Raw genomic sequence first — 14,395 nt, forward strand, 5'->3', positions numbered from 1 at the left:
TTCATGTGGAGTTCAATTAATAGGCACAGTTCAGATTTGCCGATATTAATGTAATCCTTCCTTGGTATTCTTTCATGGTTTAAGTAATTTTGGTTTTCTCGGAATTGCATGGCACCACATGTTTTGAATTGCTTTAATTTACATGAACTATGTTCCTAAAATAAATACTAAAAATGTTCCCGAACCAGTGTTTGCTTTGCTTTCCGTCTCCAACCTCCACACTATCCCATTTTACCACACGGAAGAAGGCTTCTGAAAAGCACAAACAAATTCGCACCCTGTCTGTCACTAACAAATTGAAGAAGAAAAACTGAATAGCAATTGAAAGGATCAGCACACAAATTCTGTGCAAGTGTTCCTTGGAATATTGGCTGCATGAATTTGACAAGGACAAGCAATAACAAAATTAAATGGCAATTTCTTGGAAACTGGGAACTTTGTATGATGATAGCAAGTATGAATATGACCAGAGTCTGAAGTACATTGCTAATACGACATGACCAGGACAGCAAATAGCCGGGTTCAAGGTTAAAAGTTAAGACCAGCAGCAGAGACGCCTGTAGGCCAAGAGGATTACAAATCCGTTCTTCCCTGAGATGTACATGATTTTCAGGGGGTAAAAACGACACCAGCGATCTCCCGGCCTATGGGCTTACATTACAGTGAAGCAGATAATATACACCCGGTTGCGCCAAAACCCAATCTCTGTGTGTTAATTCACACAGATACAACGCTCTGGCAGCCTCCTGCCATTTTGACACAAGCAAGTCTGAAAAAAAAAAGGCAAGGCACAAATTGCCAATCCATCTGTTCTACTAAAATGGAATCTGTAGCCTATATGTTCAGGAGGGAACGGTTGTCACGGCTTATACCTCGCCTGACAGTCGCCACTACATGGAGCGATGCTGGAGGAAATGCCTTCATTGAATTGATAGTTTGCGGCTGTTTGTTAAGCTAGTAGAATACCCTGACCTACTGTTAACGAGCATCCAGAACCTCCAAAAGATTCTCGGTTTCATGCTCCTTGAAAACCTGTATTGTTCAAAGATCAGCAGGGTTATAACCAAAGTGTATACCTGCTAATTACACATAACAGCTGCAGAAGTAAACTGACAGGACTTCCCCTTGCTAAGATGCCTCAACATTCTGTTCCTATATGAGGTTGTGAATTTTGTGATCGGTAATCATATATGAACATATCCAACATCTCTGTCTAGTGATTACTTTAGATAAAAGATAGCTCCAAAAAGTCATTACCATGGTGTATTCGTCTTACAGAAAGAAAAACAGTTTGGCTTTCTGATTCAGGTAATTTCTAGATGAATAAGATAGATGGTGGAACTAGAAGTATTACCAGTTACCAAGAGTTGGGACTTTAAGATGTAGGCATTTATGCAATTTGTAATGATTATAGAATTACATTTCTTCAAAGTGCCATGACATGATTAGCCTATGTACAATCGTACCACACAATGATAGCATAACATATGGCCTTTTTCCTGAATAATAAACACTAATGGTACTATCTACAATGCCACTTGCCAAAAGTTCACTCAATATTGCCACTTGCCATAAGTTTGGCAGTTGTGAAAACATCCGAGCATGTTGTCACTAAATACAGGTCATCTAAAATTTGTGAAAAGTTTGGCAGTAATCTAAAACTAGGACCTAAAACTAAACAAAGTAGTTTTCTATCTCCTATGTTATTTACAAATATCAAGTGGCACTTAAACATAGAAATTAACAAGCAGGCCAGAATACACAAAATAAATGGTATAGTATGCACGCACCTTAACAGGAAGAGTATTGCTGAACCCCTTCTGATTAAGAAAATCACCAGCAACTTGCTGCCAATCAATACTGTCAACACCTTTGCTACACTCATATTCACCTCCTACCCACACGCATACCGTTTTAACTTCTTCTGCACTTCTGCTGGCTTTAGGAGCAACAAAAATAAAAACTGTTTTTGGGTCAAGATCCTTGCGAGCGAATGCAGTCAGCTTCTCCATGCAGGGCCATCGGTAGACTAGTAGTTGAACATAATTACAGGCCTCTGAGTTAGTATGCTCAATTAATATGGTCTCACCGTGGACAGTAGCCTCTGAGTTGCTGTCAGTTGCTGTTGAACTAGTTCCGGTGCATTTCTCTGGGCAAGAAACACCAGTAAGCTGTTTCACACCATTGGTATTAGTCTTATCCGTGACTTCCTCTGCTTTGTGAATAGATGGCGCCCTTGGTGGCAATACTAGCTCCTTTGGGAGTGATGGTAGCTTCAGACCTGAAAATCCACCTCTTCTTTCTGCTATAGATGAGACCTTGGATGGAGAGCGTATTGATCCCAGGACAGGCTTTGAATGTTCCGCATTAGATGACTGGCGAAGAGGAGACCTAGATGATGGCACCAAAGCGTGTGGCAAATTAGATGAAGCAGGTGAAAGACCAAGTGACGGTGGGGAGCTAGTTGAAGGTGACAGGGAGGGTGAGTCTGAACTGTACTTTGAGCTAATGGTTGAATCTGATGATAGAGAGCTCGGAGAAAGGAAAGGCGGTGATATTGATGCCTCTGCAGTCAAGTGCTGTACCCGTGGATCCAAATCCCTTATCAGAGCAGAATCTGAATAAACTCGAGATAGTGATCTCGAGATAAACTTGCGCCTTAGTAAACTCCAGCTACTCTCCCTCGCTGGAAGATGGGTCTCATCTCCAGTACCAGAAGACGAGAACGCTGGAACAACACCCCCAGCTATCGCTTTCTGGACGAGCTCAAAATCAGAATCATAAGATTCGACTCTCCGGCTTCCCACGCCAGTCCTGGATGGCGAATCGATCTGCTCCTTGCCAAGCTTCATTTTGCTGTCTGAATTAACAGGTGCACTGGAAAAGGCGTCCCAAAATTCAGGTTGCTCCAACCCTTCTCTGACAACTTTGATCTGCCCCTGCACCTTCTCATACCTCACCACCTGAAAAGCTGCCGCTCTCGCATCCTTCTCCATCACTGTATCACATTTAATTCCAACCCAAACATAAATCGACGAGAGCACATGAACTATGAATGCACCCCTGGAGTCGAGGGCGGCAGGCGAGGGCTCATTCAGCATTTTGGGCACTAGATGCAGTGGAGCATAGGGGGAGTGAGGCGCCAACCGATACATCCTGAGCACTGAGTTTGGGGACAGAGGAATGGCATGCACCCGCTTCTGGCACTGGAGCAGCTGGCAGGCAAACCCCATGTTCGGATTCGCGATCCCCCTAGCGGCCTTCACAAACTGGAAGGCGTCGTCGAAGCTCTGCCCTTCCCTCCACATCAAATACGCTATCACCAGCGATGTCGAGCGCGACACCCCCTGGCAGCAATGCACGAACACGCGCCCGGCCTGCTCCCTCACGTCCTCGAAGTAATCAAACACGTCGTACAGGATGCTGGTGATGTCCTCGGTTGGGCTGTCCTGCAGCCAGAGCGTGCGGTAGACGAGGTCCGACTTGAAGTACTCGGGGCAGACGAAGCCGACGCAGTTGAGGACGTGGGTGATGCCGTTCTTGCGCAGGATGTCGCGGTTCTTGGCGACGGCGTCGCCGCCGAGGTACACGTGCTCGGCCACCTTGGAGCACTCCTTGTCGAAGAAGGCGATCTGGTCCTTGCGGCCCTGCGAGCGGAGGGTGGAGAGGTCGAGCCGGAGGCCCTCCCCGGGCTTGGCTGAGCCCGGGCCGCCGCCGCCCGCCTTGGACGCGCCCGGGGTGGTGGGGTTGGGCCACTCGCCCACGTCGTCGGAGCCCGCCTTGGGCCACTCGTCCAGGCTGCGGCGAGTGATGGCGAGCGGCTGCAGCGGCGGGAGGCAGGCCCGGCCTTTCGACCGCGGGGTGAGCGGCGGCGGGCCCATCCGGGGCGGGAGCGGCGCCGCCTCCGGCCCCGCCGCCTCGGCGGCCCGCGACGCCGACCACGACGCGGAGCGCCAGAACTTGCGCCCGCCGCCGTCGTCGGGGTTGGCCATGGGCCGCGAATCCCACGCGCCCCCACGCCCACCTGCGCCAGACCAAACCACAAGATTCAAACACCATTATTCCCCATCCCTCCGCCCCAAAAAACCAAAAATTTCCCAAACAAATCCGTAGAAACGCGCACCTGATCCAGGCGCAGACCACCGGCGCCTCAAATCGGGAGCGCCCCGCGTGGATCCTCGGCGGGCCGGAGCGAGCAGATCGGGAGATCGGGCGGCGCCGGTCTCGGGAGGAGGGACGGGAGGGGAAGGTGGAAGAGGAGAGAAGAAGGCCAGAAGCTAAAGTGGGTGAGGGTTTTGAGGAGGAGGGCGTCGGATGCGCCTGGAGATTCGTGCGGGGGCGGATCGGACGGTCGTGAGAGCGCGGGGTGGGCCCCGGGTTTGACGGGAGTGGTCGTGTTGACTGGCCTCGACGCGAGAGGGGAACGGGACAAGTTGGGCTGCCCCTTTGGACAAAATGTTAGGTGCACCTGCTCTTTGGGCAATGGCCACGGGGAACGGCTAATTTGTAGCATTAGTGCCCAAACTTTTTGCCCCCCTAGAGTAGAAAGGAGGACGGAAAGCCGGAAATCAGGTCGAAACGGACGAAATTAAGTGCCACCGTATTAGGAGATGAAGGCGTAAAGCCAGAAATCGGGATGAAAGGGTGGGTTGAAACCGATGAAATTAGATACCGCCATACTAGGAGAGGAAGGCGCGAAGCCGAAAATCGGGATGAAAGGGCGGTGGAAAACCAGTGAGATTAAGTGCCGGCGCGATGCCGACTCGAGTTATTTGGAGTTTGTCCCCCTAGAATAGAAAGGCGGGTGTGTATTCGGAAACCGGGATGAAAACAAACAAAATTAAGTATTGCCAGGTTATGAAAGGAAGGCGCAAAGTGGAAAACGCACATGGAGGTTCGACCATCAAAGACCTCACATGGTGTGGACACAAGCCATTTCTCATGTAATATCGCAACTGTTTTACCATACAATTCTGGTCAAAATTGATAGTATCACAACTAAAGATATGGTGCAAAAGCCAAAATGGAGACAAAAACATGATGGAAACGGCCGGAATTAACTACCACCACATTTTAAAAAGGAAGGAACGCGCATGGAGGTTTGACGACAAAAAACCTCACATGGTGTCAACACGCGCCATTTTTCTCACATGATATCACAAAAGTTACAAGTAATGTGAATTGGCCATACCAGAACCGTAAGGAAGGCACAAAGTCATAATTCAAAATGAAACACATGGTGAAAAATGGACAAAATTAAATATCGAACCACACTACAAGAGGAAGGCACAAAGCCGGAAACATGCACAGAGGTTTGACAATGAAAGGCCTCATGCGGTGTGGATGATATCTCAATCGTTTATCTTACACAAGTACAATGAACCGATAATATGGAAACACGGGGAAAATGGGTGAAATTTAATACCGCCACGTTACGAACGGATGGCGCAAAGCCAAAAGCGCACAGAGGGTCGAGGATGAAAGACCTCACACGGTGGTCGACACGAGCCTTTCCTTATGTAATACTCCCTCTGTTCCAAAATATAGTGCGTCCTTTGTTCCCGTGCTTTAACTTTGACCACAAATTTAACCAACGAGATTGATTGTGGCGGGACCAAAAATTAAACCAGTGAATTCGTATTCTAAAAAAGTTTTCAATTATATAATTTTTTGTCACGCCGCAGTCGGTCTCATTGATTAAATTTATGGTCAAAGTTGAACCTCGGAAAGCGTGGGCGCACTGTATTTTGAAACGGAGGGAGTATCACATCAATATTTTGTATTAGAATCCACATACGCTCACTTTGACAGCATGATAATTCGTTTGCAATGCATTTTTCCGGCGGGTTGGATTTTTGAACACAGTACAGACGCAAGCGCTCATATACACGTGCATACACTCACTTCTATGAACACACGCACACACTATCCCTATGAGCACCTCTGAAAGACTAAGCCGACATATCATCTTGAAATTTACGAAGACCTCCTCGTGGACGGGAACGTCTCCTTTCATTGAATGCGCATAGCCGGAAATCCTAAAATAAATTCAGGAATAAATGCGAGCACCGGGATTTGAACCCTGATGGGCTGGGATACCACAGTCCCTCTAGCCATCCAACCACAGGTTGAATACCGAACAATCTGGCGGGTTGGATTGTTCTGTATTCATCTATCCATTTTCAGTGTTTGCAGTAAATTATGGTTATGTTATTGTACTCCATGCAACGTAGTAAGATGTGTAGGAGACCAGAATACTTCGCCATTTCTTAAAAGAGAGCTGGTCAAATCAACAAACTACTGCGGATATGCATGGAACGTATGGTAAGTCTAGCATTTTGTAGGGTCGCATGCTCTTGTTTTGTTTTATGTATGTGGTCAGCTGGTCAAGGCCAATAATTAAAACTTGTTCGTATACCTTTGGTTTGTTGATTCAGAAATAATACCAATCTGGGTCAATACGTAAGGTCCCTTGTCTCCTTGTGCACGCAGCTGTCGCTGTTGTGAATTGTCATGCTCACTCCACACTCAGTGACCATAAAAAACCATATATTCTTTAGACAAAGGATGTATGATACTACTCATTTCCATAGTAGCAAATGATGTGAATCTCAGTGTGGATATCGTAAGGGTGTGCTTGGAACGGCGGTAATTTATCATAAAATTCACCAGAAATACATTTTGGAGAAAATAATCTACGTCCGAATTCCTGTGTTCGAAACGAGCCCTAAACAATTTTCGGCATCATCCAGAGAAAACAAATATTTTTCCTGTAGGACGAGCGAGAAATGAAGCTACTAGCAGCAAATAGTAGACGGACGTCAGAATCATAGACCAGGAAAAAAATACCACTATCCCAAGCAAATTCTTCAGTCAGCATCAGTAGTCCAGGAGGCAAGAGCCAATCTTTCTCTCATTTCCGGTACACAGAAAAAGGCTTCAGACAGCAGCCCAGTTATTTATGGCAGCATATACCTTGCTTCAGCGTCACTGCAAAACTAAACAATGGGCAGAGGGGGGCAAAGGCAGCAGATACATATGGCCAAAGGATGGTGACATGGTAGGACAACGACCTGTAACAAATGACCAAAACTTTTCTTTGTTTCAGGAACGGTTTTTCCTTTTGGGCGATAAATGGCCGGAAATTTTGTTCTCATCTCCAAGCAAGGGACGGCGAACATGTTGTCGTGGATCGCACGCGCCATTAATGCGATCTTGGACCAGCGAGGGCACTGGGGCAAGCAAGGGTGTGTGTTTTCAGGTCAAAGACAAATCCAGGAAAAGGGTGATGAATGACAGTGATGTGGGGGTCCAAAATATCCAAATGCAAGTAGAGTAAGCAGAGACGGTTGAAATATCCACACTGAGAGATTCACATCGACTATCTTTTACCAGTTCAAAGGAGCCCTGCTTGGCCTATTGGCCAGTTGCAAATGTTGATCCGGAAACTCGTGTTCAACAAACAGGACTGTTGAAAAGGCGCGCGAATAACACTTTTACATCGGCGACCGCCTTTTCTCTGGTCGGATCGAACAAAGCTGGAGTTTTATTGGAGTTTCGGGGTGAAATACACGGGAAAGGATCGAGGGCTTTTATTTGTCACAGGTGTATGGGGTAATATGGATGCAAGTGAACTTACAGAAATGATACAGTAGAGGTGACGACACCATTTTGGTACTGTGTGTGTGTGTGTGTGGGGGGGGGGGGGGGGGGGGGTGTATCGAGGCGCGGCCAAACCCCCTCATGTGTATCTTACGCTTTGCATGATCTGTTTACTGCACAAAACATGAGCCAGGGCCGATTGGAGGCCGCCGAGCATAGAAGTTTGTGACTGGGGCTGCTGCGATCCCACGGTGATTCAGCAGGCATCTGAAGTAGTGTAGACGAGCCAGGACGGTTGTTTCCAGGTCTTGGGCCGATATGGCCTCCAACTGACTCCACATACGCTCTGCGTTATTTTGATAGCGACACATAAGTTCCTACAGAAATAATTGAAAGAAAAAGGAGGATGCAACGAAAGCCTCCCAACTTGTATAGTTCATACCTGCTGCCGCAGCTGCTCGTGGCCATATGGTTTGTTGAACATCAGAGGTGTCTGCCGTCTCACCCCACATACAAACCTCTCCACCCAGTACCAGCTTTTGCTGCGCTGTGTCGTCTATTCCTGCAAGTGGCTCTGCAGTGTAGACTTGTTCCCACGGAACATCGAGATGATCAAGGTACCATACACCTTGGTTACTCATTATACATCTCAAACCCTTTGCAACAACTTTAGGGCAGACCCCAGGACCCAACCTGAAATATGGGAAGATTCAGCTTACGCGCAAATTATCTTGGATAATGGGTATTCGAAGATGGTTGCCGCAAACTGATTCAGTTGCTCAAAACAGACATATGAATTACCAGTTATGCACAACAGTCCGGGGATTTAGGCTTCCTCCGAATGAGTTGAAGGTTTCCTCCCTGCAGAATGAAGAGGGTCCCAATGGTAAATGAAACCTCTTTCTCTTTTAAATAAAATAAATAAATTTAAGGAAGGATGTAATGCGCAGACCAATTTACAGGAATCCAGTTAAGATCAATTGCTATCTCCTGAGCTTTCAGCACGAAGTATTTGTAAGCATCCTTTGTAGTCATGTTGCGTTCATCAAGCCTGGCATAGGTGGTGCTCAGTAATTAAACGAAATGACCGTCTAACACAAGATTGAAAAATAATTCATGAAATCTAGTACACAGATAGTAATTCATACCACTGCTTCACATGGGGTGTTAGATTCCAGCAACCTGCGATGGACATCAGAATGAGGTGGATAATTTTCAGAGAAACAACAAAGCCTCAGTAAGACGGCAGAACATTTATATAACAGTATATATCATTCTATCATCCTGTACCCAAAAACATGTAGAACTGGTATACACCTACTTATGTGGCAACTTCATTGGATCAGGTTAAATTTCTCCCACACAAATAACATGTGTCCCTTTTAAGGCACATACAACCTACAAATTCGAACTGAGGTACTTCTATTTGGTACAAGCACACAAGATTCCTATAAGAGGTTCTCTCTTACGTAGCAGTTTAATTGGAAGATAATTGCTCCACTCTCGGAACTTGTAACTTTCAAGTTCTTACTAACAAACTGCCTTCTGCTAGGCAAGAGAAGCAGACCAACCTGTATATACTTCATCGCCACCCAGGTGAAACAGCCCAAACGGAAAGATTTTTCTCATATCTGTAAAAAAGGAAAGTAAATTTAAAGCAGAGGGTCAGTTGTATTGCAGGAAACACGCAATGTCCCAGAACTGCCATTGACAGTGGGGTCATTATTGTGGAACATTATTATGATTATTTGATCTGCAGATACTGTACAAGATGATGGTCCTACTCCATCTATACAGAATTATGTCTGCCTTGCACTGTTTATCAGTGGTCAATATAGCCTGCACATGCTTCTACGGAACTCAAATGTCCAATCCAATATAGGACATACAATTATTGGCTGGCTAGGCCCTACAGAAGGCATGTCATATGTTTCTAACAAATTATTGGTTCATGAAATTATATGGTTAATAAAATAACTTCACGAGTGAGCTTATAATGGTAAAATTTAGGAAAAGTTGAGTTATTCAGTCCATTTCAATACTCACCTGTGAAGGACCACTACTAGGTAAAGCATCAAATACAAATGTGAATTGTGATATATATGCTGAAGGGCATATAAATGTATAATATGCCTTGCCCGTTTCACATTTTACTATTTTCTTGTTTACTTTCGAAGAAAAATAACATTCCAGTTCAAACATAAATCGCAAGGGAGTTTACATTTAATATCAATAGTAATAATATTAAATTTCTTAATGGATTGACTTTTCTTGGGGTGATGCCAGGAGGAATTACGCCTCAATTTTAATCAAGGGGAAGCTGTCGTTTGAACCCAGGCTGGCTAGCCTACCATCTATGGTATTAGTCAGTAAGACAATGGGTCATTCTGATTCAATAGGTTAACTGAACTTTGTAAGAAAAAAGGGATAAAAGAGGAACTAACCAGACAAGATTCCAGTTATTACTTCGAATGTGAAATTACTAGAAACATCTAATGGCTCTGTACAGCTAAGAGAAGGCCAAAGCTTTGGATATCCATTTCCCCTGCAGATATTTAAAAGCGTGCATAAATTTGGCAGAGCAAAGGACAAATGGGTACTTCATAAGTTCATATAACAAGAACCATGAAAAATAAGACACTTAATCTGTAATGGTTGCTTGCGTAGTCAGGTAACCTATTTACTAAACCTTCAGTTGCTTGGGTAATTGGATACACAAGTGTGCAATGCATCTACTTACTGAATCAGGTAGCACAAATAGTGATTAAATATTGATGTACTCAATCATGGGAGCCTGGAGCAACAACCTGTTTGGTTAAACAAAACTTTGCACCTAAATGATATACAAAACAACAGATGCTGATTTTTTTTTTAATATTTTGCACAGGAGTAACTAGGTTTACATTAGAGCAACCGAGAGAAAAAAAAGCAACCAAACATAATATGTCATGAAGTCTACAGGCAAACTCACCATGATTCTGCATGACCAGGTACGTCAATCTCTGCCATGACATGAATACCTGAGAGAAGTAAAGAATAGTAAAAACGTGAAGCCTTTGCAGAGGACTAATTGTTGGCATAAGCATTAAGGAACATGTGCTGATGAGTCTGGTAAAAACGTAAGTATGTAATTAACAAATATGATCCCTTTTAAATTTCTACAAAATTAGTGCAACTTTCCTTTGCATATCTGTATTTCTTGCATAATTGTTTTTCAGAACACATGTAAGATGCCAAGAAATTTCATCAACTGGAGCATACCTCTTTTCTTAGCATAACTTTAGCATGGTGATGAGAAGTCGCGGTGAAATCAATTAGAGAAGATCAGTCAGGTACATATGTGAAAAAACCTGACAATAGAATATAAAGAGGGTTATAAAATACAAAGTGAAATTACAAACTTTACATACCTGACAATATAGCGTGCATCTTCCACTGTGTATCGCTCTGATTTTGAATATGAACCCTTCCATAGATTTGGATATGATGGTATCTCCAATGGAAAAGATTGTTCGTCGATGATATGCCAATGAAGAACGTTCTACTGGACACAACTCTAGTTTGAGTATGAAGCTACGGAGTAAGGAGAAGTAATTCAGGTAAACTACTAGCATGATCCCAGAGATAATAGGTTACCAGCTTAGAAAATGACATGGAGTCAATGACTTGCTTTATCACATCAACTGGGAGGTAATGCCTTGAGGTGTCTGCGATAGAAGTGACAGAGGGAAGACTAATCAACATGGCATTCTGCATTTAAATTGCAATCGATTACCCGGTCATATTAGCATAAGCCTTGAGAGTAATTGATACTTTACCTAGCATCAAGCCACGGAAGGCAAAGCGTGGTTCATCCTGAATGTACCATGGTGCATAGCGCACTTCGACATTTTTTGTGTCGTAGTTAAAAACACATAACTGACTGAATGTCTGTCAAATAATTCAACAAGGGGGGAAATCATAATGCTGATTAGTGAATGGATACATCAGACCACAGGTATGTTCAAATGAGTGCTTATGATCAATGATCAGACAAAGGAGATTCTATAAGCTCTAACTAGCTCTTTAAAGATGATAAAACAGATGTACAAAGTGGCAGGATTATTAACAAAAAATATATTCAAAATGGGGTTCCTCAAATCTCAAATTCTGCAAAACATGGTCATACCTCTAGTCCGCGAATAGCTCCATATATCGTATTAGCCTACAAAGACAGACAAAATATAGCCTCAGTGACACTATGCCTGTGCATATAGAAGAAAGGTGGAACAATTCTATAAATAAGTTTCTTCCTGATAAAATAATTTTACATACAATAAATTTAATATAATTTTTCATTGTCAGAACCTGTGCATCTAAGAGAGCTGTTAGACCATCTTACGTACTAGAAGAATTTAAGTTGAGATGAACACAACTGTCACTGTACTATTAGCAGAAACTAACCATAGTTGCTAAGTGATCCACAACCATTGACCATCACTTAAATCCAATCCGCAACTGATGTAATGTATAGCAATGTGAGCATTCCCCGTGGCAGTTGCTCGTAAGATAACCCAAGGTTAAGTGCTTTGTGCCCAGAGTTTGTGTGTTTTTAACTGACTGAATGTCTGTCAAATGACCCAAGTGTTCGCTTCCACATTTCACGACACAAGAAAATATGTGCAAGCCCAAATCCCAACGGAAACTGTGTTCTACGATTATGCTGCATCTGCAGCAGAGCACCACCACATCTACTCACTAACAAGAAGTAATTAAGGGGGGATGGAGCTGCCTTCGCTAAAATTCTCTCAAAGCATTTCAGCAAAATCACTCCAAACGTACATATCTGGTGGAAGAGAAGAAACACCACCTCTATGGTTGCTCCGCCGACAATGGAATTTGCGCCGCCCGCCGCCGCGATGTAGATCGTGTAGCTCTCGTCCACTCCCAGCTCGAGCTGCATCCCAGAAAAAATGGAGAAAAAAAATCACACCCGAGCCCTTACCCAAACGAAGCAACAAGCAAGTGACAACCAAAACTCGCAGTGGCAGGCACACTGTGAACAAGAACAGCCGTACCGTCTCATCGGCGGAGGCGACGACGACGGTGAGCCTGGCGACGTCGTACCCCGCCGACGCGGGGCGGGCCGCGTGCGCCCACGGGGAGAATATGAGGTGCCTGTACCTCTCGAACGCCTCCGCGACGGCCGCGGCGCCGCCGCCGGCGCCCTGGGGGTCGAGCGCGAGGTCGGGGTCAACGGCGAGGGTCTGCGTGCCGGAGGTGAAGTTCTTGGGCAGCGGCCAGATGTACACGGGGTTCCCCGAGGCGGTGAAGTTCGCCGGGGCCGGGTGGCGCCGGGCCGCCGCCGCGCCGGAGACGGCGACGAGGGCCAGGATGAGGTGAGTGAGGAGTTTTGGGGGCATTTTGGTAAGATTTCGTCGGGATAATTCTCGGGTTTAAATTGTGATTCCGAGGGGTTGGGTGGGAGAATCATTGAGGTTAATATATGTGGCGCGAGATGTGAATGTTTTGGCTTTAGCCCCTTCAATGGTTCCTTATATTGCAATGCAGTCACTCTCTATTTGTTTACGATTGTAGTATTATCATCCTCCATGATCTTCATTTGGGGAAAACTTCTTGCATTCGGGATGAACAAAATGAGCTGACTTTTGTGAATGGGAATTCGTAGCATGCTGGGGTTGACATATATTGGTGTAAAAGATGGCATAATGCAATGCCTAAATACTTGTCATGTTCATCAGCAAAAATGAGTCATGACCGAAAATGTAGTGTTTTGGGCGACGACATGCCCAAGTCTAACAAAGAGAACTTATATAAAATCATGACGCCTGTGTTTATAACAATAATAGTGTTATAATATTTTTTCAAAACGGATAGTGTTATAATATTCAAAGCTTATTTTGCGAGGTTTTCATTTACGATTAACATTGAAAATATAAAGACGTCCAAAGAAAGGCTAACGGTACTCAGACTTGATCCAACTCGACTACTCAAGAGATGTATGTTCCTCGGTCAAGCTTAGCGAAGAGTCCATGGAATCTCACAAAAATCATGAAGGCCACATGTCCGCATTCCCCTCGTTTCTTCTTGGACAGAATGTAAAATTTGTGCCATCTTTTCATGTTTTGAGCGGCATAGCGGCCCATGCTAACACAACTATCCTTACATACACTAATCATATCCGTGACAAAAAGAACTCGTGCCAAAGGCAACCTCAAATGCAAAACAAAAAAACATAGGAATGGCCATAGAGCTACACATGGACCGGAACGCAAATACGGACGACGCAGGGGGTCTTCACGCAAGACGGGCCAGACAGCGGCGAACAACCAGGTTCGGCCCCCACGTGGTGCCACGCCTGGCCGGGGGCAGCAATAATCCCCGCCAGCTCACGCGGGACCCACCTGCCAGCGCACGGTCACCACGCCACGCCACGCAACGCAACCACCTCCGTCCTCCCCGTGTGCTGTTGGCGCCTTTGCGTCTCATCGGCCAGCAGCATCTGCCGTCAGTGGCTAGCTTAGCTTCGTCCCCGGATTCCTTTTCCGTTCCGCTCTCGTGCGTGTCCTTCAAAATGCATGACATGGGCGGCTTTGGCATCTTCTCTGCCGCCAAGATTCGGAGAAAAGGCCACATGCAGTGTTGAGATCACGCTCACGGTGAATTTAGAATTTTTCTGAAGAAAGATGTTTGTCTTTGGGGCAGGTGCGCCGGTTCCAGGTCTGTTTCACCGGAGCTGGAGGCTGGAGCACCCTTTGGAGTGAAGACTGGGGTTGACGTTCGTGGTGGTGAC

General features: G+C 45.3%; 2 protein-coding genes across 3 annotated transcripts; both read right to left on the minus strand.

The window, feature by feature from the left end:
* Nucleotides 1–417: 417 nt before the first annotated feature.
* On the minus strand, nucleotides 418–4,271 carry LOC109759458 (protein-tyrosine-phosphatase MKP1). Of its 2 annotated transcripts, XM_020318283.4 has the most exons (4): nucleotides 4,124–4,266; nucleotides 2,500–4,024; nucleotides 1,791–2,391; nucleotides 418–1,032 (listed from the first exon to the last, which is right to left on the minus strand). In XM_020318283.4, exons 2-4 carry the CDS (start codon nucleotides 3,990–3,992, stop codon nucleotides 979–981), a joined length of 2,148 nt encoding a protein of 715 aa, XP_020173872.1. In that variant the 5' UTR covers nucleotides 3,993–4,024; nucleotides 4,124–4,266; the 3' UTR covers nucleotides 418–978. The 2 variants fall into 2 exon arrangements, with proteins under 2 accessions (XP_020173872.1, XP_020173871.1); XM_020318282.3 differs by having other exon boundaries at nucleotides 1,791–4,024; nucleotides 4,124–4,271.
* A 3,073-nt stretch (nucleotides 4,272–7,344) lies between these two features.
* Nucleotides 7,345–13,135, minus strand: LOC109759461 (beta-hexosaminidase 1). The gene is made up of 15 exons (XM_020318284.4): nucleotides 12,660–13,135; nucleotides 12,452–12,538; nucleotides 11,771–11,806; nucleotides 11,421–11,532; nucleotides 11,239–11,309; nucleotides 11,013–11,143; nucleotides 10,864–10,880; nucleotides 10,574–10,622; nucleotides 10,047–10,147; nucleotides 9,174–9,233; nucleotides 8,751–8,784; nucleotides 8,555–8,653; nucleotides 8,404–8,463; nucleotides 8,045–8,295; nucleotides 7,345–7,948 (listed from the first exon to the last, which is right to left on the minus strand). Exons 1-15 carry the CDS (start codon nucleotides 13,002–13,004, stop codon nucleotides 7,773–7,775), a joined length of 1,629 nt encoding a protein of 542 aa, XP_020173873.1. The 5' UTR covers nucleotides 13,005–13,135; the 3' UTR covers nucleotides 7,345–7,772.
* Nucleotides 13,136–14,395: the final 1,260 nt, after the last annotated feature.

The sequence above is a fragment of the Aegilops tauschii genome, chromosome 1, assembly GCF_002575655.3.
Source record: "Aegilops tauschii subsp. strangulata cultivar AL8/78 chromosome 1, Aet v6.0, whole genome shotgun sequence".
Taxonomy (NCBI): domain Eukaryota; kingdom Viridiplantae; phylum Streptophyta; class Magnoliopsida; order Poales; family Poaceae; genus Aegilops; species Aegilops tauschii.

Bases quoted from the DNA above. Each gene is read 5' to 3' on its own strand.
- LOC109759458 (XM_020318282.3), bottom strand. From the start codon at position 3,992: ATGGCCAACCCCGACGACGGCGGCGGGCGCAAGTTCTGGCGCTCCGCG. The intron at 1,033-1,790 runs GTGCGTGCATAC...TGAACAATACAG, and splicing joins GCAATACTCTTCCTGTTAAG to GTTTTCAAGGAGCATGAAAC.
- LOC109759461 (XM_020318284.4), bottom strand. From the start codon at position 13,004: ATGCCCCCAAAACTCCTCACTCACCTCATCCTGGCCCTCGTCGCCGTC. The intron at 11,533-11,770 runs GTATGACCATGT...ATTATTTGACAG, and splicing joins GAGCTATTCGCGGACTAGAG to ACATTCAGTCAGTTATGTGT. The intron at 7,949-8,044 runs GTATGAACTATA...AAAATAACGCAG, and splicing joins ACGAGCAGCTGCGGCAGCAG to AGCGTATGTGGAGTCAGTTG.